Source organism: Astatotilapia calliptera, chromosome 1 (assembly GCF_900246225.1).
Source record: "Astatotilapia calliptera chromosome 1, fAstCal1.2, whole genome shotgun sequence".
In the NCBI taxonomy this organism is placed as follows: Eukaryota; Metazoa; Chordata; class Actinopteri; order Cichliformes; family Cichlidae; genus Astatotilapia; species Astatotilapia calliptera.
The window spans coordinates 31087349-31113786 of NC_039302.1; the positions used below are offsets into that span (position 1 = coordinate 31087349).

General features: G+C 37.0%; 1 protein-coding gene across 1 annotated transcript; it reads left to right on the top strand.

Annotated features, from left to right (window-relative positions):
* The first annotated feature begins 1300 nt into the window (after positions 1-1300).
* On the top strand, positions 1301-17690 carry LOC113025933 (xaa-Pro dipeptidase). The gene is made up of 15 exons (XM_026174197.1): positions 1301-1383; positions 3441-3624; positions 5362-5489; positions 6158-6221; positions 9256-9303; positions 9645-9706; positions 10063-10107; positions 11288-11363; positions 12673-12719; positions 13571-13639; positions 14322-14399; positions 14793-14941; positions 15318-15502; positions 16261-16452; positions 17220-17690. The coding sequence occupies exons 1-15, from the start codon at positions 1367-1369 to the stop codon at positions 17346-17348; spliced, it is 1473 nt and encodes a 490-aa protein (XP_026029982.1). The 5' UTR covers positions 1301-1366; the 3' UTR covers positions 17349-17690.
* The last annotated feature ends 8748 nt before the right edge of the window (positions 17691-26438 follow it).

Genomic DNA, 26438 nt, shown 5'->3' on the forward strand with positions numbered 1-26438 from the left:
TAAGTTCTAACTTGTAAACGATGAGGTTTTGTACACTAGTTATGATTTTAAAAAAAATTAAAAAACGTTCTTCGCTGAGCAAGGGCAAAACATTTATGAGCAAATAATTAAATGATAGTGTCCTGCAACATGTGCACGTTAAGTATAAACACATTTGTTCCCAGTAGGTTACAGATTATGTAGATTCTAATTCTCTTAGTGTGAGCTCATTTATATTCATGACAGTAGATAATTTCACTTCCTCAGCACACTATGCACAGAAAAAAATTGAAGAAACGAAAGCAGAATCTTAGTATTACTGTCAGTGTGTGGTCAGGTGTCTTAATTGCACCATGCCTCTTCCATCTAATGTATGGCAGCACTTATAGCTTAAACAAATAGAGCACACTACAAAAATATTATTATTAATAATAATAATAATAATAATAATATTAAATAATTGTAACTATATCCAATTATCCAGTATGGTTTTATTTTTTTGTTTGTTAACGGTCATGCACAAAAAAAATGTACATTACTGATTAGTAATTTTCATCTGCAGGTAAATTAATGTTGTTTATTCAGGGATTGATGACAAGATATAGGATCAATTTTAGGTGTATAGATCACGAAAGCATCTTAAAACAAAGAAATATATGTATCAAAGTCAGTCACCTGAATTCAACTCAGCTGCACTTCATCCTTGAGTTACTGAACACACAAAAAGATGCCACAAATAAACAACACAATATTTGATGAGGTTAGGCTATGAAACACAAATAAAGAGCTGTATATGATGCCTACATAGCCCCCAAACCTTCCACAGCCTAAATAATACACAGACACACAGTAAATATTATATGGTTTATTTAAAATAAATAAATCAGGAACCCTTATTAGGATATTGTCAAAAATTAAATATGCCAAAAACAGTCTTAAAAGAGGTATTGAACATGATTCCTTTAATATTCTCTGTACTTGTGTGCCGACATTTTTTTTTATTATAATTATTTTTTCTGTGACTATAGAGGAGTTGCATTTTATTGCATATTTATTCCTCTAACACATCATTTTTCATTTTAAGGACAAGATTTTTTTTAAATTTCACAATCAGAACGTTATCAAACAAACAGTAGTATTTTGAGAAGTGACCCATTTATAAAGACTCTTCTTAGGACTTTCTTTTATGTCTTTAAGGTAATGTGTTTTTGTACTACGGGGCGTTGTAAACGTTTAAGCCAAGACTGAAATTCTACTTCACTGACTGCTAGTGCTCGTATTTCCTGAATACGTGAATGCAACAACATGCCACGTCAGCTGATGTCGCCACGTAAAACTCACGTGACTGCTCTCCCCACGTGACATTCGTCGGACACTTGGCAATATCATGGCTGCAGCAGCGCAGTAAGTTGTGATTGACTAATGAATATGTATTTATTATACGCCTAATAATTAATTGAGTGGTGTTAGCGTAACCTGCTTTGCTGCATGCATGTTTCACTTACGTATTCGCGATATATGTTGCCAGCTAAAAAACACCCTTTATTAACTGTCAAACTGCGCGATAAGTACCCGTTTTTTAGTGAAATATGGGACTTCTTAACTGTTGATACTTGCAGCTACGTTTTCGCTATTGTCTGTAATATTGTGACGCACTTTTGCTTTACTGCATGGATTTGTGTGTGTGTGTGTGTGTGTGTGTGTGTGTGTGTGTGTGTGTGTGTGTGTGTGTGTGTGTGTGTGTACCTAAACTGTTGGGTGCGCGTGTGTGTATTTTAAAATCAGTATCAATATTAGAAAATAATCCAAAAAGTTACTAAATATTTCAGGGTAAAACTACATAGAAAGGGAACATTATCTGAGCTCAAGGAGCCACATGATTAAACGGAAGACACAGAGACAGCCTAAAAGCCACAGGAGAACTGGGACAAGTGTACCTTGAAAAGTTGTGCACAAGTCTGCAACTTCAACTGCAACTATTTAGAATGTTAGATATAAAGTAACTATATATAGTAAATTAAACGTTGTCCTCAAGGGCTGTATAAGAAACGCTGTGAATTCCAGCAAAATAGAAAACCAACTTTTGAATTACTTTAGTTTTTTTAATGAATAAAAAAAAACAAACTAGCTAGCTACAAGGCTATAGGCTATAAATTGGTTAAAACGATTTTAATTCTTACATTTCAGTCTTCTTGTTCCGAGTTTGTACACCTTGTAGTATTATGCTGATCTCAGCAAAGGTCAATTTTCTTGCAATTGTGAAACAACCCAGACTGACTTATTAACCATTATAAAACAATAAAATAATCTGCTGTGGTAATCATGAAAAAGTCTGCAGTCAGCACATATAAAGCTATCTCTGCTAGAGTGTCCCAGGCAATTTTCAGAGTGTGGAACAAGCAGATGAGGCACCTCACAGTATTATGTAATCTAGCACATCAATAGAAATTTTAGGGTTTTCTAATCTTAAATTATTGATACAGTTGTACTATACAAGGTATTATTCCTATTTCTGAGCTTTTGTTGGGTGGAATAGTTGGCTTCCAGTTTCATAGATTTTATCTGCCTTGCTCAATAATAGAAGTGGCTCTATTTTGTTGCAGATACACACTTTAGCCAGTAAACTCAGTCAACCGGGAATGATACTGAAAGCCATCAGCCATTAAATTCTAGGAAGTTATAGATTAACCTTTGGTACAGATATGTTGGGTTTTTAATCTTATCAGCCAAGCTACAGCCAGAGACCAAGATTTATACCCAAGACCTATCACTTACAAGGCTGTCTATCTGTCTGTAGCTTATGTCTTAACTCTTCCCGAAGGGAGCTCGGGCAAACGTTCACCTCTCTCTTTAAAAGTTTGATAGTACTGAGCAAATCCTGAGGATTACTCCCAAATAGAACTAAAAACACGGCAGGTCATCTACTCCTGCTATTTATTCTGGAATAAATCTTTTTTTATAGTGACTGTGATGTATTATTAGATAAAATCTTCATCACTCAACCACAATATTAAAGTTCCAACACCACAATCTGTAGGGCGCAAAGTCCATGTTTTGATGGTTCAGACCACTTTTGCTGACACAAGGAGGCCGGCACGGTATTAGGCAGGGTTTTGATGTTCTGTCTGAGCGCTGCTGGTTTGCCCTAACATTAATTGAGAATTGATCATTTATACTGCAATTATAGACAGATTTGGGACATATGACTCCACTGTGTACTACCACAGTGGTACAACATTAACTGTGTGAATCATGACAATAAATTTTTGCTATATACATATAAGGATATGAGAGAATAGCTGAATGATGCAAACAGTGTGGTAAGTTTAGTAATTGTGTTTGCAGTCTTGTGCTCGCTGATACAGGGCAGTTCTAATTTTGACTCCAACTATGCATCATTTTCTCCAGCCACTACTCCACCCTGAGCCACGTTGAGATATTTTGTCTTCCTGTCCTTTCAGACCTGTCTACTGGCTGGGCAATGACACCCTGAGGGTGTCTGCTGCCCTTTTTGCCGAGAACCGACGGCGACTGTGCCAGGGGCTGAAAGCCAAAGATGGTGTGGTGCCAAAGTCAGTAGTGGTGCTGCAGGGAGGAGAACAGACGCAGAGGTACTGCACGGACACAGACGTCCTCTTCAGACAGGTTGGTACATGTATTGGTAGTGTATTTATTCATTCGTTAAAGGAGCCCAGCCTATCAGTGAGTTTACTCTTTATTTTAGAGCTGCAGAGATTCCTTGGTTAACTTGATTACAAAAAGTCCTTGAGGGAAATTCTTTGCTTCAATGCTTTGTTTAATCAGTGTAAGCATGAACGTTTCTCTCACACAAAAAACAGAACTGCAACAGAAACCTATTTAGGAGTTTGCGTGTGAAGAAAAAGTATTACACCATTAAGCCCAAACGACCCCCAGTTTTCTCCACAAAAAGTAGGGGAGATGATGCTGTCGTAGTTTAATGTAGAGTCTACTCAGGTGTTAAGAGTTAAAGTGTGTTTTTAAGGTCTAAAACAGCAGGATTGCCATAAAAACGTTCTTCATCAGATCTTCATCAAACCACAAGCACAAATCTGAAGACTTTTTAGCTCCTTCCATCCACCAGCAGGTTTCGGCTTCTCTCTACTCCCAATGAGGTTTAGAATTAATTTCAAGAGCCTTCTGTTTGACTGCAAAGCCCATCATGGTATTTTCTCAGTATGGCTCTTATGCCTTGTTTAATCACAACTGCCATAGTGAGTTGTTTTTAAAGCTGCTTGTTTTTTAAAAGTTTGAGTTGAATTTTACACAGCAACAAATATACAACCAAGCTTTACAATAATTTTACATTAAAAGCATAAATATGCATCTTAGTCTGACACTATTTTTTAGTCAGGCAGCTTGCTTAAGGCTGACTACAGCCATCCCACTTTCTATTGAAGTGACGCCTTAGAAAGTAAGGGGTGAGTCTAAAAGGGGGACATGGGGTGTACTACACCATATTTATTTCAATAAATTATATTAATTAAAATGTAATAAAACTCTGAGCCACTGACCTGGTGCTGTTAGGCTGGTCACTGAATTATTATTATTATTATTATTAACATAAGTTAATAACTAGGGGTGCACATAAGTGGTCTGCAGGTGCGCATAGGCTATCAAAATAAAAGACGAGCAACAGATAAGAAGTTGGAATGCGCGTTTGCGTACATAAGATTTTCTGGAGGAGGTTAGACATTTGTTTAGGACTCTTAAATATGTTGAAGAAGCTCCTTTAAGCAATTACTTTGGTGTTCCTCCACCTCCAAAGAAATGTCAGAAGGAGTCCGAACCGCAAAAGAAGCGCGTATTCTCGGAAAAGTGGTTGCAGGAGGTGAGCTATCTTCAAACAAATGGCAAACGACATATTCTGCACCACATCTCTGTGCATCATCATTATTCTTTTGCTTTTGAATCTTTATTATTTCTTATTAATAAAAACAGAAGTATTCTTATCAGATTACTCAATTAATCTAAACTTAATTTCTAAAATAATCAATAGCTGTAGTTCATTTTGTCTGAACAATCAGTGTATTCAATTTGAGTGCACAAACACCTGACCTGGACAAAGTCAGGTTTCAACATTTCTTGTTTGCATATTCTCCACACCCTGCCACAAATATCTTGGACAACCTGTACACTGCATAGAAAAAACTTAGCTGCATTTTTTTTCTTGAATATAATTCTTCTACAACACAAACTCAAGACTGTTATTTGCTTGAACAGAAATCAGTCAGAATATTGAAGGTTTACTTTTGATGTCACTTGACCTAACTGGCTGGACAAAGGAAAGCTCTTATATTTCCCATGAAATAATCTGAACAAAGCTAGTTCATTAATCCTGTTACTGATTCTTGGATTGTACAGGAGTCTTTCTTCCACTGGGCTTTTGGAGTGACTGAGGCTGACTGCTACGGAGCCATTGATGTGGACTCTGGGAAATCCATTCTTTTTGTTCCTAAACTGCCCGAGAGCTATGCTACTTGGATGGGAGAGTGAGTCACACTAATCCTCAAAGAGCAGTGTACAAGGCCAACATCAGCATCCGCTAGTCCATAGCAGTGAGCTATACCTTCAAGGAAGGGCTGACAGTTATGTTATCAGCTTTTAAACCTTGTGTATTTAATTGTGTATTATATTTATTGTCAAATGCAATATAATATATAATCATTTTATAAATACATAGACCTCCTCAGTCTTAGTGATTTGGACTATAGCAGTGCTGCCCTATAATATCAAGATCACTCACTCACTACAGAATAAATTGTTCAGTTAAACTAGATTTATTTATTTATCCATAGTATTGTTTGGTTGTGTATAAGACGATCATTGAAAACTCTGGACACCATAACCGATACTGACCATCTCACATGGTCATGCTCACTTCCCTAATCTAGAAACCTAAAAGCATCTTTTGTCATATGACTCTTTAAGAAAAAAAATTCACTCAAAAGTAACGTGATCAGCAATTAATGTTCTAGGTTCTGCTCAGTTTCTTTCCTCTCTGAACTCTGTCCTCAATACTGCACTTCTGCTAGTGTGTTGTAACATAGCCCATCAGTAATGTTTTAAGAGACAAGCCTTTGAAAATTCGTCTGATTTTATGTGTATGGTTTGTCTAGTGCACTTGTTCATCAGTTTTATGTTTTTCGTTTATTGACAGGATCTTTCCCAAAGAGCACTTCAAGGAGAAGTATGCTGTTGATGAGGTGCACCACACCTGTGACGTAAGTCTGTCAGTGTTGGTCTTTACAGCCCAGCCTCTCTGGTGTGATCTGTTTTTCTGTATGGTAGCTGATCTTTAATGTTAATTGATAAAGCCATGACCAGGATCAAAGGACATTAGTGCCGTTTTCCTCGCATACGTTGCAGCTCTGAGCTTTTATAGTCATTACCCAGCAAAGGTGCAGTTGGCTCACTCATGAAACTAGAAACGGTTACAAGTGAGAAAAGTCAAAGAATCTTGAATTCAAATTTATTGAAGAATTCTGTGAGACCAAAGGCAGCGATACACGTGTAACTTCCCAGGGGAAGAAAAAACTGAAACCTTATGCTGGGGCAATAGCACTAAACCCTTTAAGAACATTTGATCAGATTTTACTGGTGATTTTATACATACCCTGACAACTATTAGAATTAAAGTTAATTTACATAATGCTTCAAAATTACTGGCCACATAAGTGCCTAGAGCCATTTCAAGATGAATAGCGAGCCTTGCTTTTAGAAGGACTTTGATTAAACAGTCTAACCTTTCAGCTCCCTGGTACAAAGTCAGTGTGACATATAATTATACTGATGTGTGAAAAGCGCAGGTAATAGACAGGTGTATTCACAAGTAGCAGGTGGCCTTTATGCATCCTGCCTCCTGCATGCTACCCAGGCACCATCTGAGCCTAAATTAAACAGTATTTTCAGTAGTGAGAATACTGCTGATGTAAGCCATCTCTTGCTCTGTGCTACAAGTAAGAAAGGGTAACTTGTGAAATTGTGCTATGTGTTTTAAAACAGATATTATTATTTTTTTAAAGAAGAATCGTCACTATGCTAGTTGCACATCTTGGCTAAACCCCTATTGACAACCTTCTACAAGATATGTGCCAAATACATTTTTAGTGCAGGTCTTATTTGATTTATAGTTAGTTATTGAAATTATAATAGAATATTTATGGAAAGGTTTGAAATGATTTCTGAGACATGTTTGTATTTGCATATAATAGGACGATAGAACTAAAGTTATTTGTGTGAGACGGTGTAAAATCTCAGAGGATAGTCCTTAACCTTGTTGAGAAAATGTGGACAGTGCTTTTGGCTCCCCCAAAGCACATGGAGCATTACACTGATAATCCATTTGGTACAACAGTTCATTAGAATGCATAACTGAGAAAGAGTCAAACCACCCATACTCTTAGGGGGGCTTCATTTTGAATTTTATTATTTAAATTTGTAACCTGCACTTCTGTTTGCTTCATTTAACAGCCCAGTGTGAGGAATGCACTTAAGTTAAGGCTCTTTGTAATTGCATGTTTTGAGAGAGTAGAAAAAATGGTTATGTTTATCAGTGTTGACAGCAGATTCCCAGGGGAGCTGTACTGGTGGATTGACAGCACCAGAGCTATTCTGGAGGTGTTCATGTTAACAAATCATAAAATATATGCAGAGTACAATATAAGAGTGTTCACTAGCCAGAAAATGCTAAGAGGTTGGCATTTAAACGATCACATAATTATACAGTAATTTCCATGTTTACATTTTGTCCAAGTGATGATTCATACTTCAGATGATATTTCAGGTATTTTAACATCTCTGCACCTGCTTGAGGCGTTAGATATCCTAATTAGTCACAGGTTAAGATGCAAGTCATCTGCCAAGTTTTCCATGAATCAACACCAGCTTAACACAGTAGGTAAAATTAGAAAAAAATAATAAACTGCACGACTACCTACAAATACCCAAGGCTGACATCTAGAAAGACAAAAAAGCAGTTGGTGGTGTTCAGCATTCAGATGGCAATGCTGCCTACAGAAGAACCAAAAAGAGAACAATATTTCTTTCTTATCCAAATCAGGTCATGAATATTTTAGGCAGCACTCAGACATGGGAGGTATTGATGCACACACACACTTTTCATTGCACTACCCTATTTTAAATCCACACAAATCACCTTTAAATTGTTGAATTTGTGTTTTAATAGTATCTGGCATTTTTATGATTCTGTTGTGTTCTGTTTCAATATTTTTTAACTTTTAAATAATAGATGCATTTTTAACCATGAGCAGATCCTCTATGCATCATCACTATATACAGGGTAAATGTTTTCATGTTTTAAATTTACAGTTGAGAATGAGAATGATTTCCTCACATTGCCATTAAAACTGTTCAGACACTATTCATGTGAGTGTCCTTTCAAACTATGTCTTATTCCAGTTTCTAAAATTTGAGCTGCTAGAATCTAGATTGTAGGTTTTGAAGATAAAGTGTGTTTTAAGACAATGGAGTGAATAATTTAGGAATTTTAGTTTTATTAAGGATATTATTATTATTTGGCAGAAACTTTTCTGACAGGTAGATATGTTGTATTGCCTGCCCAGTAAGTGGTGCAGAGGATGGTCAGGATTATCTGTGATGGATAGCAGATTGTGTGACCAGTTTTCCAGCCAGTCATAGAGCCAGACTTCCTAATTAGTTTATTGAGTTTATTGGTGTCTCCGGCTCTGATGCTGCTCCTCTAGCACTGTAGAGCATTTTGGTGCACACATCATTTGAGCTGCCTTAGGAACTCTGATCCATAGAGTTCACTTGGGGAGAAGAAGGGGAGCGAGGGTGAGTGGAGACCAGAGTTTGTGTGGAGGAGACAGCAAAGGGCTGTGAACCAAACCTGTTGAAGACATCGTTTAGCTCATTTGCTCTCTCCAGGCTGCCCACTGGTTGTCTGTCTGTCACTTTAAACCCAGTGATTGTCTTTATTTTACTCCCGTAGGAGTCTTTGTGTTTCCTCAGCTTCACCCTTAGGTCGTGCTACATGCTTCTCAGTTCTTCCCTGTCCCCAGACCTGAAGGCTTTTTTTCTTTTTATTAAGCAGCTCTTTCAGGTCAGTGATCCAAGGCTTTATTGTTCTTACGTCCTGCTGGAGAAGCCACAGAGGCAGGATGGTTCCTGCCAAAGTCACCTTTATTCTGCCACCTGAAAGCAAAGGAAAACTTGTGCTTGTTATTTCTGCCATGCTATGATATGTCTAATTAGTTTTTGTCTGCATTCCTGTAGATAGCCAATGTCCTGTCCAACCTAAAACCAGCAGTTCTCCTCACACTGGTATGTCTCACTCATTCTTGCCCAATTACAGCTAATGCTAAGCTTCTGTTAAGTAGTATTGAATATTGCTGGTATGGGAGTATTTTGCTGAATCATCCTCACCCTAATCACCCCTCTGTACCCTGCTTTATGTTGGCTCCCACCTCAGTTGTATGAAAAATAAAAGAATTGTTTAATTAAGCTCTTATATAGTAGCACCAAATCTGTTTTTGAAAAAGGTTACCTTTTAAAAATGGATGAACTCCTAGATACCAGAAAATATTTACTAAGCTGTATAAACATTTATATTCACACGGTGGTGATGTGATCACTTGTTTGCCTGTTTTATATTTTTTCTGCAGCGAGGACAGAATACAGATAGTGGGAGCACTTGCCGTGAGGCCTCCTTTGATGGAATTAGTCGGTATGTTTAATTGGCTTCAATTTGCATTAACATAATTATACTTTGTTTGTGGATGGGTTTTTTCTGTTTTTCACTAAGAATGCAGAAAACTCTTACATATACTTATTGTTGCTGATTAACCTAATTTCAAATATAATTCAATTAAACAAATTTTCTTGTTATTCATTGATTAATAATAGCATTGTCCTTGGCACTGGTCTTTGTTCTTTTAACTGCATATATTTGCTATTTTTATCATCCTACTCTAACCCCAGATACTTTTAAAAAAGGCTCAAGTACTTGTTTCAAAAGAAATGTAACCATTTGCTTCATATTCATTTAATTTCTTTTCTTTTTGCTTTTCTTTCTTGGATTAGCTTCCAAGTGAACAACACTCTTTTACACCCTGTCATTGTGGACTGGTAAGTAATTAAAATTTGTCACTGAAAAAGTCCACTTGAGAAAAAGCACTTTTTGCCTAAGAGTTTGTTCAGTCAGATTCTCGCAAATCTTGGCAATTACAGCTGCCCAGTGAGGTAATTGTGTGTCTGCTATCAGAAACGGGGGTTTTTCTTGTGGTTGTTTCTTTTTCTTTCTTTTTTTCCCCTCTCAATTGAGAAGTGAGATTGTGTGGATGTAATGGACTTCGTGCTTGCCTGGTTGTCCTTGGCATTAGAGCTTGCACCCTCCAGATGAATTGACATTTTCTAAAATGAGGAGGAATGCTTTTCAGGCACACCTCATGGGAAGCAGGGCTTGATTGAACCCTCTGCACACTCGTCTCACTACAGCTCTTTTTTTCCCCTTTTAATTACTGTTACTGTTTGTTACAAGTGCATTGGATTATTTATGTGGATTATTTGTATAGAAATCTTTATTTCATTTCATTACTAAGCCATCTTAGGTACACACAAAACATGAGAACAGCATGGTATAAATTAGCAAGCAAAGTTTTAATTCAAGTGAAAGACTCACATTGTAGACATAAATATTATAGGTAGCTCTGCAACAGTAGCTTATAAAGCATCAACTGTAATAACAAAAAATGACAGATCTCATTTATATACAACTTACCTTAAAATTACCTAAAAGCTTCTCGACACGTGATTCTTACACTTGTTGCTATGTTAGCAATGTATATTAGAAATGACTATTTCAGCCACTAGAGTACAGATGTTGCACTAAATATGGGTACTTTTTCAAACTTTCTGTCCTTGCTCATCTTAATAATGACATTAATGAATGGAATCAGTCCAGTTTTGAGTTTGCATACTACAAGAATCGTCCACGAAATAGCTGCCATGAAAATCCCCCTGGGCAAATTGATAGCATTGCTACTACCGCTCTTACTGGTGGTACCAAACTAGTTAAAATTGATTGTCTCTACAAGTTTTGAGATTGCAGCTAATTTCTATTTACCTCAAATAAAAATAAGGACGTTTGCTTATTTGGAAAATAAAGTACAGGTTAAAGAAAAATACACCAGTTTTCTTTTAGTCTGAGGCCTATATTCTGTGTACTATATGGCTGTAGATCCACTGTAATGTGTAATGTGATTTTCTTAGTCTGAGAGACAGCTGGTTACTCCTTCTCTGTTTGCAGCCGTGTCGTTAAGACTGATATGGAGCTGGAGGTCTTGCGCTACACCAACAGAGTTTCCAGTGAAGCCCACAAAATGGTAAGTTAGCTCTCAGTTAAACAGGCGATTTTTAAAAACTGAAAGTAGTATATTTATGGAACGAAAGGAAAAGGAAGGAAAAAAAATCAGAGCATGGAATTAAACACGCAAACTATCAAAAAGCTTATTACATTTTAAAACTCCCCCAAAGGTGTAAAGATCTCAGGATCCTCTAAGACATTAAACTGTTTAAACACTATTGATTTTAACTTCCTCCAGTAGCTTGGAGGCGAGCAGTTAACTGTGGTAGCATTTGACCAATAAGCTGTAACATTAAAGCAATACTTTACATCTGCACAGGATTTGACTCTATCAACATAAATAACCTCTTCAGGGTCTGAGCAGCAGTTAACCTCACAATTTTATCTGTCCTTTAAAGTCACTCACAATAAGTGTTGCGTGTTTGCTGTTTAAAAAAGAGAAGCTCCCTAATAAGCATCTCTCATACTTATAAAAACCTTATGCCTTTATGTAGTACTTCACTGCAGCTCTACAAAATACAGTATTTTGCACATAAACTGTGTAAAGAACATTTATTAAATGTGTTATAAAGAAGAAGAGCAGCATTAGAAATTAGCACATTTGGTTATACATTGAGCTAAAAGTAAACTAATTAATTATGATGCACTTCCAGTTGATTCTTTATCCATATAATCTTTAAATATAACAACTTTAAGCACACTAACATGCTCTAGCAGCTCCAAATGCTTAACTAGAATAAGCAATATGAGCACCTAATTACTTAGCATATCCCTTCGTAGTGCACATTACAAAGTGATTTTCAGCCTCCATTACTCATGCTGTGTTTACACACTGGTTGTTTACACCAGCAGAAATGTTTAACCACTTTATCAAAAATAGTTAAACTGATGCTCAGTTAAAATGTTTATTTCACCACAAAGCTTGGCTAGAATCCAGTAATGTCCCTGCAGTTAGCTACTGCAATGAAAAGATCCATCTGTTTCTTTATTTCCCTGCCATGTGTATCACACACAGTCAGCTTTTTCTGTGTTTAAATTCACGGTTTATTGTGGGAAGATAAAACCATGGCACGAGATCATGGACATTTGTTTCATAGTTTGATAGAACTGGAACCAACACACCTCCAGCAGAGATTCAAAATATTTCTGCCACAGTGCAGTCAGGTACAAAAAAATACATTAATAAGTTTAAAAAAAGCTTAACTTGCACTCTGTGGACATTGAAGATCATTTTAAAGGAGGATGGAATTTGAATTTAATTTAAAAAGGATTTAGAAAATAGATTTCAAACTTGCTAATCTCATATATTGTTTTTCTTTTTTGCATAGATCATGAAGCATGTGAAACCCGGAAAGAAAGAATATGAAATGGAGAGGTCGAGTTTTTTTTTTTATTATTATTATGAAGACGTAAAAACTTGTGTTTGGTGACAAGACATGGAAGCACACTGCATTCCTTAGACTTTACTTACACTTGCTTACTTACATGACAATGAATTTTTGAGCAAGTGGACTTAGTCCACACTAATTTGGGTAGATGTTATGCTGATGCATTTACTATGTTTGACGATATGTAATTGGTTTGTTATATATTATAATTGGATTAGTTAAACCTTTGATGTGTAAAATTAGCAGCAGGTGATGATGAATGAATAAATCAGTTTAGATTACACCCTGGTGACACAGATGGAACAAACAGAAATGTCACACCTCTTTGCTTGCTTAGAATTATTAGCTCCAGTGTAGTAGGAAATCTGAAGGCCTTGTTAATAATGATGTGTAACGTAATGACTGGTTACTCGGTAACTGGAAAGTGTGCATATTGCTTCACTGCATGCTTCTGGTATACAAACATAGTATAGGATTAAAATTCAGATTCAGTGCTTGGTTGTAGTTTTGAGGTACTCACAATATGGGTGCTTAACACAAGAAATATGTAATAGTATAAATATTTCAGTTTACTTTCTTCATGTCTGAGTATTCACTACCCTTGGTGTCTTAGTAGCTTTCCATCATGCTCATTTGTGCTGGCCATTTAAGAGGAATAGTTTAACATCCTACACAGGTCTGCAATGCTGTCGAGAGTCATAAAGCTGTTTGATGTGTTTGGCCATGTGATGATTAAAGAATGAGTGCTGAATGAATTCTTAAAAAGCATAGAGTCAGGAAAAGGGCAGAGGAAGCCTGTCAGGTAATTAGATTTTTTTTTTTCCTTCTATCTTTGCAGTCTTTTCCAGCACTACTGCTATACTAAAGGAGGAATGCGCCACACCTCTTACACCTGTATTTGTGGAACGTGAGCATTGACAATTCATTACCTGTTTTATTTCTGGTATTAGAAATCAAATTGAGTCTGTTCTTCCTGGTGCCAAAAATGAATGAAAGAAAACCATTGCTGTAGTGCTTTTTTCCTTTAGAGTTTAATACCGGCAATCGTAGCATACTGATCATACAATCGAGCAGTTGACCCTGACACCATAGCCCTAGGCATTAGAGCACCAAATACTCTGTTCCTCTATTAAGTTGAGCGCTCCTAGGGGGAAAGAAAATACTTCAATTTTCGACAAAATTGCGATACATTGGAGGAAACTATGCTCCTGCAGTACCTTCAAGGGTATATGACACAGTTGAGCAGGCTCCATGCATCTCTTCTGTATCCCTGGTGATTTGTTGGCCAGAATAAACTATGCTCATTAAAAAAAACTGTATTAACATCCCCCCTTTAGCTGTGAGCGAGCAGCATCATTATGGATGAAAGATTTTGAAATGCTGTTAATCATGTTCTGGCCTTTTGGGTTAAAGGCCATGCATCATGAACATTGTAAAGATTAGTGGCCTGTAGATGAAAGCGTTTTTCCTGTTAAAACTAGGGGTTTAAAACAAGAGACTGGAATCCATTTGATGCTTTAAAGTATTCTCTGCTTTGAAGAATAATGTTATTTATGTTTTGTGACTGGTGCATTGTTTATTCCCACCAGTGGCAATAATTCCTCTGTTCTCCATTATGGTCATGCTGGCGCTCCTAATGACAAGACAATCGCAGATGGAGATATGTGGTGAGTACCGATGGGTTGTGGTTTTTTTTTTGTTTTTTTTTTAATGAGTGGGGGGGACTACAACCACCTCATTCTTCTGGATCTTAATTCAGAATGTAAGTAAGTAAGTAAAATTTTATTTATATAGCACATTTCTAGATAAAAGATTACAAAGTGCTTTACAAGGTATAAATGTGTACAGATTCTCCTAAATGAGCCATTTCCCAGCATGCAGTTTTTGTCAAATACCATCGCAAATGCCATCAAGGTTACTGTTCTTGTGACCTTTAGTGACTTTGCCATCTCTGTGCATCTCTTTTTATCGAAAAGCATGTGGGACACAAACATAAAACATGTTGGAAATAAATTCTTTAATAATTCTCTAATCATTTTTATTTGTTTTGTCTCCTGCAGTCTCTTTGATATGGGTGGAGAGTACTATTGCTACTCCTCGGACATCACCTGCTCCTTCCCAGCTAATGGCAAGTTCACTCCAGACCAAAGGGCCATCTACGAAGCCGTCCTGAAAGCCTCACGTGCGGTGATGGCTGCCCTCAGACCAGGTTATATTATTTTACCGAACTAAAATTAAAGTGAGCAAATGTCAAGAAAACTGAATCTGCTGTTCTTATTGAAACATAGCAGCATAGGGGTTAAAAACTAATTAATATGTTACAGATATAGAAATCTGTTTTTCTTAAGCACAAATCATAACTGATCACCATGAGGATACTTGTCTGTAAAGTCTTTTAACTGGTTACACGTGTAGTGTTTTAGGTAGTTACAAAAGTATTCTTTAGTATTCATTACAATTGGAGCTTTGAAAATAATATCCTTGTGAATTACAGTCCCTAAAAAATTAATAATCTTTTAAAATAACACGCATAGTTAAATTTTTAACTGCTTTGTTGTTCATTGACAAAAATGCTTGTTTTAAAGGTGTGAAGTGGACCGACATGCACCGTGTGGCTGACAGGGTTCACCTGGAAGAACTTGTAAAGATTGGCATCCTAATTGGCAGCGTGGAGGACATGATGAAGGTCCACCTGGGCTCTGTATTCATGCCCCATGGCCTTGGACATTTGCTGGGTATTGATGTGCACGATGTAGGAGGTTACCCTGAGGTGAGAACAGAACTCTTGTGTTCTGCAATTTCACACAACACAACAACTAGTCAGCAGTTATTTCTGTGACAGTAATAGTCTGAAGACAGTAGAGGACGAAAATATTTCTGTTACTGGAATATTGATGTGTCCTCAGTAATAAAGAGACCATTGGTGCAGAAGTGAGAGAGGAACTAAATTAGGCCAGGCTGCAAGGAACAAGTTCAGGATGAGGGGAAGATGAAATGTCATCTGAACTTTGAGCACAGATAGTTTCACGCTGTGGTGGAGGAATTTGTAGTGATATTCAGTTTTGACATGTAAATAGAGAAGTTGGTTAACCCTCAGCATTTCCAGTAGAACTACTGAATGTTCCCCTGCTGACAGCAACAGTATGAGAATTAAACTTTGAGGGGGTGGGAATCACTGAATGCAGTGCTCAGTGTGTGGATACATGACAATGCTGTTAACTGACTTTGGTAAGTGTGACAGGAAAATATAAAAATGATGAATTAATAAACTTCCATGTTATATGGCTCTTATCTGTCTCTTCTTCTTGTTTGAGTAAAAAGCATTTTGATGATTTTTACATAAAGTCTTGCATGAAAAACCCTGAAATATTTTGACTTTGATGAGCAAACTGACAAAAAATATAATAGCATTTATTTATGGTATCAGATACAGTAGTTGGATAAACCTCAATTTAGTCAGTTTTGCACATATTTTAAAAGTACATTTATTTAAATAATTAAATAATACTACTGTCAACTGCTGTATAGGGTATCGAGCGAATTGACGAGCCTGGATTGAAGAGTCTTAGGATGGGCCGCCTGGTGCAGGAACGGATGGTTCTTACCGTGGAGCCTGGCATATACTTCATCAACCACCTGCTGAACCAGGCCCTGGCTAACCCTGCCCAGAGCTGCTTCATCAACAACCAAGTGCTGGCTCGCTTCCGTGGCTTCGGAGGGGTTAGTATGCTTGCACAGTTCTTTTTGTTGTTTATGTTAGACCAGGGTGGTAACAGAACAAAGGGCCAACTGATACTGAAATTAATTCAGCTTCTGCTTGGTTTACAGTCTGACAGGATTGGTATTCTTTCATGATTTGCTAAAGGCCAAATGTACAACTTTGAAGAAAAAAGCTATAAAGATTGAATAATGTCACTTTAAGCATGAAAATGTCAGCCAGTTTAAAATTTAAGGTGCTGCTATCTCTAAAATTGTGTCTGTAGAGTGTGCTTTTTCTTGTCCCACCATCTTTGACTTTTTATATGTAAATTAAACACTGCAAGATCTATTGAATGTTATGGTATTTTAGGTATTGTGTCATATTTTTGATCAGTTCAAAGTCACAATAGAACCTAGATTGTCATACAAGTATTTATAAAGTCTATTAACTGAAAAGTAATATCACAAATATGTTTAGGCTAATTAATGTTAGAGTAACAGATTTTCTGTCACGGCCATTTAATGACAAATCCTGAGAAATCAGCAAAATAAATGTGAGGATGTATTCCTCCAAAGAAAGTAGTATAGTAGCTCAGATCAACCTAAAATACATTTCAAATTGATAGTTTGAGTCTTAAACTAGGGTATTCCTACAAAATAATCAGCAAATGAAAATGTATATTTAAAAAACTTTCAGTAACTGGTCCAGCTCATTTCAAATCTTTGAATGCCTCCTGCTTTTGACTATTTTCATGTGTCACTAACCACTTTGTTCCTTCTTTCTGTAGGTTCGCATTGAAGATGACATCGCGGTCACAGCAGACGGCATAGAGCTGATGACTTGTGTACCTCGTACAGTTGAGGAGATTGAAGCTTTTATGGCTGACTCCACAAAACCTTTCAGTCCAGTTGTTTGAAGAAACTAAATTAACTTTCATTGAAGTTTTCTATATGATTACTGAGGAATATCAACATTAATCAGTAAAGCTCAACTTATTTCTTGACTCTCATATCTTAATCATGAAACAGATACGCAATCGAGATCAGCAGCATCACATAAAGCTTTTGTAAAGTTTAAAGTTCTGATGTACATTAGCCACTGTCAGTTTTACTTGACAAACTTTACAATAATACAGTATTACATTAAAATCTTTGTGCCTCCAAGGAAAATACATTTCTGATTTTAAAAAAATATTCTTATATGTTCCTCTTTCTAAACATTGCATTGAAATTGCCGTAAATAAATCTTTTAATTTCCAGCTGTGTAAAAGACTTGTTCATTTATTGGTCAGTTAAAAAAACATTTGTAAATATACAAATTGTTACACTTGACAAAGAAATAGTGCAAAAAAGACTAATTAGTGTAAATTGAATGATGAGTACTTCAGTTACTCACCATTCGTAAAGTATTACTGCAAGTAGGACTGCACTGATTTATTTGCAAATAAGACGGCATTTCGAAATAGCACAGCAATAAACATTGTTTGTTTCATTAGTGCTGTATTGATGTAGCTGTGATGCAGTTCCTTGTAAAAATACATTTGTGCTCATAAATGGTGTGGTCTGTAAAACAGGTATTGTGAAATACATGTGTATATAAGGGTGCAACGATACACAAAATTCACGGTTCGATTCGATAGTTTGGTGTCACGGTTCGATATTTTCTCGATACAAAAAAATTTCATGCCTTTTTAATTTGTCATTTGTTAAAATTATAAATATATATTTTAACTCAAAAGTACAGTTTTTAAATTTAATGTTGCTGAAACAAGAAAATAATAATTAAAAAATATATATATATCTGATCGAGAAATCACTCATCTTTGGAAAAGAGAGTTTATTACAGAGAAATGGTTCTTTCCAAAATAAAAGCTATACTATAGCTTCTTCTGGGCTATACTCTCAGCAGCATATTAAACATATCAGGTCCCCATAAGGAGAATCATGTGCTAACGGCTGTCTAAATGACTCGGGTAAAGTTTGTAGCATGCATGCTTGTTGTTTTTGTCTGCTTCCACTTGTCTTTGCACTAGGATGATGTCGGCGTAAATGTGCAGTCATATTCGTTGTGTTCCCACTAGTGCTGTCAGCGTTAATCTCGTTAAAATGACATTAACGCCATAACGCGGCAAATCTCCCTTAACGAGTTACCGCGGATCGCCCTGTGCCTGGGGCTGGACGGGGTCAACACGTTGACGAGCTATTGCCGCTAACGCACTAGTTCCCACCAATGTAATTGAGCATTGCGTGGCACATTCGACATACTGTTTTACTTTTGTCCATGACGTGCTTACCATCAGGGTCATGCTTCACATAAAAACCAAAATAGTTCCAAACGCCAGATCTGAATGAGGGTGGGGGAGGCTCAATTTCAGGTAGTGTTGAGGCAATTGCCATGTTGCAAGTAGCTTAACTTCTGTCTCGCTAGCTTCCCCCCACACACACACACACACAAACGAGCACTCTGCGATCAGTGGATCTGCGCTTGACAGTGCAGCCTAGGCGGAGTAGTCGAACGCAGATCCACTGAGCTCTCAACACAGACAGCATCGTCAGAAGAAAAGTTGATAAAATAAATTAAAATTTTTGTATTGTTCATACATATGCGAACTGAAAGCACTGTATCAAACGGTTCAATACCGATACGATGAGTATTGTTGCACCCCCTATTTATATGTGTGTGTGTGTGTGTGTGTGTGTGTGTGTGTGTGTGTGTGTGTATATATATATATATATATATATATATATATATATATATATAAATAATAGCTTGAATTACTACAATAAATGTTGTTTTAATTGCATGATTTCTCACAAGCATAATACAACAGTGACACTGAACATGATGAAATCTGATCAATTAAAAGGGGTATACATCACTGTAGTATTTGGATACAGTGTTTAAGAGGATTATTGCACCAGAGTCAATTAAATGACAAACTACACTAAATGATCTCTAATGATCATTTTTAAGCTTTATTTATGTTTAGTGAATCCCTAAATTGTTAATTTCATAAAATTGTGAATGTCAGGAAGACACCCCGGCGGATGGTGCTGACAAGGAGGGGGTCAAACTGCGGGCTGGCACTAGCTGGGGCTCACTACTGGAGCTACCTGCGGAAGCAACATCAATGGAAACACTCTCCAGGGTGAGGAAGAGAGCATACCAACTTCTCCCGCTCCCAGAATGGCTATGCATGCTATCCTGTAATCTTCCTAGAGTTAGGGAAGGTAACTGTCTCTTGGAAGGGCCGCCCATTCAGCAGCAGAAGCTCTATACAGGGGGCTTCTTCCCTTTGAGGGCATGAACCCTGCCAGCCCTCTGGCACCCCTCTGGGCCTTAGCAGTGGTGCTAGAGGGGCTTTGTGGCTCTCCATTTGAACCTCTGTAAGAGGCTGATTTGAGGCATCTGTCTTTAAAGACAGGATTGCTACTAGCTTTAACCAAGCAAAGGCTGCATATGCTATGTCCTCTTTGTATTTTGCATGCTTATTTGGACAGGACGAAGGATTTTTGGAAAAGTGACCAGCTTTTTATTACGTGGGCAGGCCTATCACTAAGCAGCAGCTCTCACACTGGTTTGTGGAGGCAATTGCTCTTGGGTATACGAGTTTGGGGCAGTAGACACCAGAGGGCCTGCGGGCTCACTTCAGCAGTGATCTGGGCCCTTTTTAGAGGGGTGTCAAGCCAGGACATCTGTATTGCAGTGAGCTGGTCTTCACCTCTCGCCTTAATGGGCTAGACATGCACTCCAAGTGTAGCCCAAGAAGTGCTGGGCACTGGGTCCTCACTTGGATACTGGCTATTGTTGTGACTGCATGAGATAAGCTTGTCTGGCAATACGGGAATTTCCATTTCCCATAGTGAGACATCAAAACAAATGCTAGGAATGAGAACTTTAGGTTACTTGTGTAGCCATGGTTCTCAAAGTAGCCTGAGTGAGATGTCTTACCAGACAGCCCTTCTTGTTGAGGCGAAGTGAGAAGAGGTGCTTATCTTGAATAACGGATACGTAATAGCGCAAGATATTTAAGCATGGGTGGTTTTGCCTGACATGATTGTTGCAATCCCCAGCCAATCTGGATTGGCAGAACAAGAGGAATGAGGAATATGCAAGGAGGCTCATCCCATAGTGAGATGTCTCACTCATGCTAATCTGAGAACCGGGATTATGCAAGTAACCTAAAGTTTGCATGTGGCGGACGACACCACTGTACTTTATGATTAATGCTATTAAATGCTGCAGTGCAGTGTTTGACAAATAGTATACAAGTCAACATTGCTAAAAATTAAAATACATTTCCACTGAAAATGTTAAAGACTTATTCAAATGAGACCTTGTGTTGTAAAGTGTCCCTAAAGCAGCTTCCATCTGTAGTTTTGCTAGTGGATAAAAAGCTGCTAAACATATACCTATTACTTTAATAGACTTCATTTCCAGAAAACATTCATCCACTTCCCCTTTGTTGTTTCGACTGTAAAACAACCAAAGTTATACTTATCTGACAAAATATGCACCACATACACCAATTACATCAAAAACACTTAAATGCAAGGCAAATGTCCTGCAGGACGATTTAAGCATTTGTTTAATCTAAGATCATTGGTTTAAATGTTCGGTAGAATTGATGCATTTCTGTGGAACGTTTACACAATTTTTTACAAGCAATTCAATCCTGAGCGTGGTGTGTGGCATGAATAAGCAATGTGTCACAGTGTGCATATTTTCCCTTTCGGTTACATTACTAATGTCAGATAAAAAAAAAATACATACAGCTAACATTTAATTTCAGGCTTGATCCAGTGTTGTCAAAACATTGACTCATGACTTGTCAAACCTTGATTTTTCAAAATTAAATTGCACTTTTTTAGTTGCTGCTCAGTGAAGACAATTTGTCACAAAGTTAATGGAACTGATAATGTGGGTCACAGCATCACAACATAAATTATTTTGATAATAATGTGTGAACTTTTCACCCTCAGTGTAGTGTCAGAGGGAATATGGTGACAATGTGAATGTCCTTTTCTCATCAAGAACTGGAATAGCTGGACAGGGATAGCTCAGTAGGTAGAGTGGTCGCCCCATGATCGGAAGGTCGGGGGTTTGAATCCACTGAATGGGTACCCCCTGAGCAAGGTACTATCCCTACACACTGCTACCCGGGCGCCTGCTCAGTGGCTGCACACTGCTTCACTCAAATGCAGAGAAAAACAAGTAATTTCTCCACGGGGATCAATAAAGTATGCATTATTATTATGAATATTCAGAGACAGAAGTCAAGGGAAAATGTGCTGCAAAACCATTTGTAGCTGTGTCTCAGTTACTCTCAGCGACCACAGTCTGAAAGAGAAGCAGCTTTCATGTTATATATTGTTATATACTGTGTGAAGTTTGCATATTTTCCCCATGCTTGGGTGGAGTTTTTGAAATGTGCAGAGTAAAGCTCTGTATTAATTCTGGTTAATGAATAGATAAAATGTGACTTGTAGTCTAAAGAGGTTGAAGTGGTCAGTAAGACAACAAGAAGGCTATAAATGTGTGTATGTTACATACACACTGCCCTGCCCAGGTTTAAACCATGATCTCTCTTACTGTGAGGCAACAGTACCAACCACTGAGCTACTGTGTTGCCATCTGTTTGACTACACCTTATTACGCCTACACTCCAGCATTAGTTTTTTGGGTTGTCCTAACTGTGACACAAATGTTCCCTTGGATGATGTAAATAAACACACATTTGATGAATACTTTTAGCTGTAATTCAAGAATACGTATATTACTACTGAGAAATTTCACAAAAATATCTAATAAGATAAAATTATACAATGACAATATTTTATATCTAAAAGTCAAAGGTAAAGTTTGAGCTTTATCTTTGAGCTTTCTTGGCATTTATCATGTTATGGAATAGAAACAGATTTAAACTATAACTTGACTGGTTGGTGAAGTCGTACAAAAGAAGGCTTAACTTTTTTTCCCCAAAACTATTTCATAACTGCCTCACTCTTAAAAACAAGAGTATGATCGTAGTGGCTTTTGCTCATAATTATGTGCTTTCCTTTACTTCAGGGAGAAATAGTTGATGGTAAGTCTGTGTCAGTGTTGGTCTTTACTGTCAGTTTGATATGAGTTTCCTGTGCAGTAAATGAGGATACGGCATGAACCGTGACATTTTACTACAACATTAGTGTATTCAGTTATTCGATAATGTTCTATTTATGTCATCATAACTAATATTAGATAAGCTCTCGAATCTTCTACAGTTGAGGGCACAAATTATTCCATCCATATTCTTGACTGCTTATCAAGTTCAGGGTCCCAGATGGGCTGGAATCTATCCAAGCTGTCACCGGGCGAAAGGCAAGGTACACCCGTGGACAAGTAACACCAACTGCAATACTAATGAAATCTCAGACCATAGTCATATCTGTACTCAGCCTTCATTCTGAAGTCAGCTACACCCCTCTTTGTGTAAAGCTTTGTGACTGTATCTTGCTTGTTTGGAACGCTACTGATAAAATCTCTCCACAGACAGATATATAAACACCTGTTTTAGTACTCAAAATTGTGTTTCCAAGTGCCTCTTGGCCTACTTTTTTTTTTAAACAGTGAGACGTATAGTCACACAATTTAACACACAAATATTGTATTTATTTGTGAAGTCTATTCTTTTTAATCCTTATAAGTCATTATCAGTGAAGACTCCAACCGCAGCATCTTTACAATCAAAAAATATGTTTAATGTATGTGTTTTTTTAGGGGGCACAACAATCACATGTTCTGATAAATTAGGGTTAGGATTAGGGTTATCTCTAGGGGTGGGTTTCAATAATCAATTTTCCGATTCAAATCAATTTTAGCTTGAATAAAGCGATATTGATTCATTAAATCCTGAATCGATTTCTAAATATAAAGTATTTTGTCAGAAACGTCAGAATCTCAGGTTAAAGCTCACAAACAAACAAACTGTAAATGAGTTTAATTACACATGCTGCATTTGACTTTACAATGTTATATGTATCCAGGGTGTGGTAACATTTAAAGAAGTTCATGTGTTTTGAGGTGCCCAGGTGAATTATTCTGACTCTGGCACCATCTCATGGTAATGTTATGAATGGCATTGTGCTACAAATCAATGCTGAATGACTGGAGCAAAACACAAATAACAACAACAACAACATGAGGAAAACGAAATGTAATTTAGCTTCTTTAACAAATACTTTAACAAAAGTTTTGAAAACGGGACACTGTTTTTTTTTTTTAATAACATACCATTTATAAAGGGTTTACAGCTTTATTAAGGTTAATAAATCCATTACTAGTGCTTTGGAGAAGGAACATAATTTTGGAGTTGGGTCCTAATTAACATAATAGACCATCCTCATAGTCCTCATAGACCATCATTCACTGGTGAGGCATGCGCAAATAAGGAATTTTGTGTTTTTATTTGGTATACACAGCTGATTTCTGATTTTCTGATGAGCAATTAGGCATGACGAGCTTTAATTTTTAATAACTCGTAGGCTTGCAGCAATGTTAGCTCTCCATAATGCCAAGTCAAGATAATAACTGGATTTTTGTCCTGCAGCCTGTTTCCAGAGGGTAGAAAGGCAAAGCTCATCTTAATGTTTTAAAAAGATCGCTCCACCTAAAGTTGTTCTCATTGATAGCTTATAATGAATCAGATATGAAACAGTAAATTTATTATTTAGCAATAAATGCAAAATCACTATAAACTGTCTTTTATTTAGCCAAGTAGTCAGTGATTGTATTTTAAAACATTACATTTGTTTTTTTTATTGTAAGTTCTGAAGCATGTGAAACCTTGACAAGTATGTATGAAAATATGCAATAAGTGCTGTGTTTTACCAACAGAACCTACTGGGAAGGCACTGGCGCGCCATGAAGTGTGAGCTCATCATTATGCACAGCTTTGCGATCGTGTCAAGAGCCATAAAAGTGTTTGATGTGTTCAACCGTGTTTTGCTACAGGATTGACTGTTGATTTACATTTTTAAAAGAAGCAGGAATATATCCTTCAGGAGATTTATGTGTTCTCTGATCTCTGCTTTGCTAAATTCGTTTAATTTCCCCAAAACGCACAGCATTGTTATGGGTGGAGTGTTTTCAGATGTTGCTTCTAATAATGACTTAGCCTTTTGGAATAAAGGTCATGCGTAATGAATTCTTTCATTTTTTCTGGTCAGGGAGAGATTCAAAATGAGGAGCTGGTAAACACAGAGGGAAATTATCTAGGTTTTCCATCCGTCCGTCTATCCATCCACTTATCCAAATAAAGGTTGGGGGGCTAGTTTTTCTAGATAAAACTTTAAAAAGAAATGACACTAAAAAAAGCTGCAGTTCATTTGTTTTTGAACTGAAGTGCTTTATTTTATTCAAAATAGTTTGGCAAGCACTGAATTGCACCTCTTTCGAGAAGTCATGAAGCCATCCTGCTGATTCTCCAAGTGTGCAGTTGTTTTCGATATCAGACAACTTGGTCACACAAATTTTACACAGATAACAGCTATTAAAAACATGCTGCTATTCTTTAGTGCATCCAAATAGAAATTATATATAGATATAAACTCCCCAGAGTAACTTCATCTTTTGCTTTAAAAATGCTACAGTAACTACATGCAACTGATGCAAGTCTTCCATTTGTGAAATTACTTCAATTTCACAACCTGTTAATAAAATAAATAAATAAATAAAATAATAATACTTAACTGTATTTTATAACTGGAATGTGCACTAAATTACTTCCACATAAGCCACTTTGACCAGTTGCTTATCAGTAAGTTCCCTCTACTACAGCATATATGTTTGACTTTTCACACCTATAGAACATTACATATTACACCATCTCATTATGTATTAAAAAAAGCTATGCCAAAATGCAGAAGCATTGTGTGAAAAATTAATTACACTTCGTGATTCAGTTGCACTTCAGCATTTCAATCACATTGCGGTTTGGGCTTTGAATGAGCAACTGCAACACGCAGATTCTTTTCTTTTTTCAGCCATTCAGTTAGATTTGAGATGCTGTGAATGGAATCATTGTCCTATTGCATGACTAAGTTTGGGCCAGACTTTATCTATTACACAGACAGCCTCACATTTTATTAGATAATACAATTATTATATTATTACGACTGTGGAATCGATAGTATCAGATAGCATCTACACCAATCAGCCGTTGCATTAAAAGCTTAACCTCACAATCTATGGACCCAAAGGATCCCAAAGGATTAATGTCTTGGTGCAGCCACCACAAAACACCTTCAGAGGTTGCATGTACATGTCTTGATGGCTCAGACTTCTTTTGCTGACACAAGGTGGACATAAATACTATAATGCAGGGTTTTTAATGAGTTGGCTGATTGCTGCATTTTAGGTTTAACATTAACGCTTTCATGCATAGTGGTCACAACAGTGGACAGCTATTCAAAGGCTGTTTTCTTGTATTTGTGTCAGTGTTGATGGTATACTTGTACATAAACCATTACATTGGACACTGATGTGTCACTCCATACCCTGCAACCCACTGGTGGCAGTGTATGTTACTATAGATGTAGGATGTGTTTTATTGTAGTTGTTGTTATTTAACCCTTTCATGCGTGAATTTTACCAACCTTGATCAGATTTTTTTTCTTAAGTATTTTTGCTTTGATCTTTTTATGCCTAAAGATGAATAAAAATACTTAAGAAATCCTGATTGAGGTTGTCACAATTCATGCATAAAAGGGTTAATAATGGAATTATGGAAAGGTTTGGTTTCTTTGGGAAACCAAATTCTATTGTGAGAAAATCAGAAGACAACACGGAATCATATCTCGGGTGTTGCATTAGGAGGACCATCTTGCATAAAAGTCTGGCAAAGACAAATATGCAGAACTGCATGCTGTGGTGACCGCTCGCATTTAAGGGAGCAGCTAAAAGTAGTTTAATCTTTGTGTGATACAAATATCAGGATATCAGAGAATAAGTAAATGATGCAAGCAGC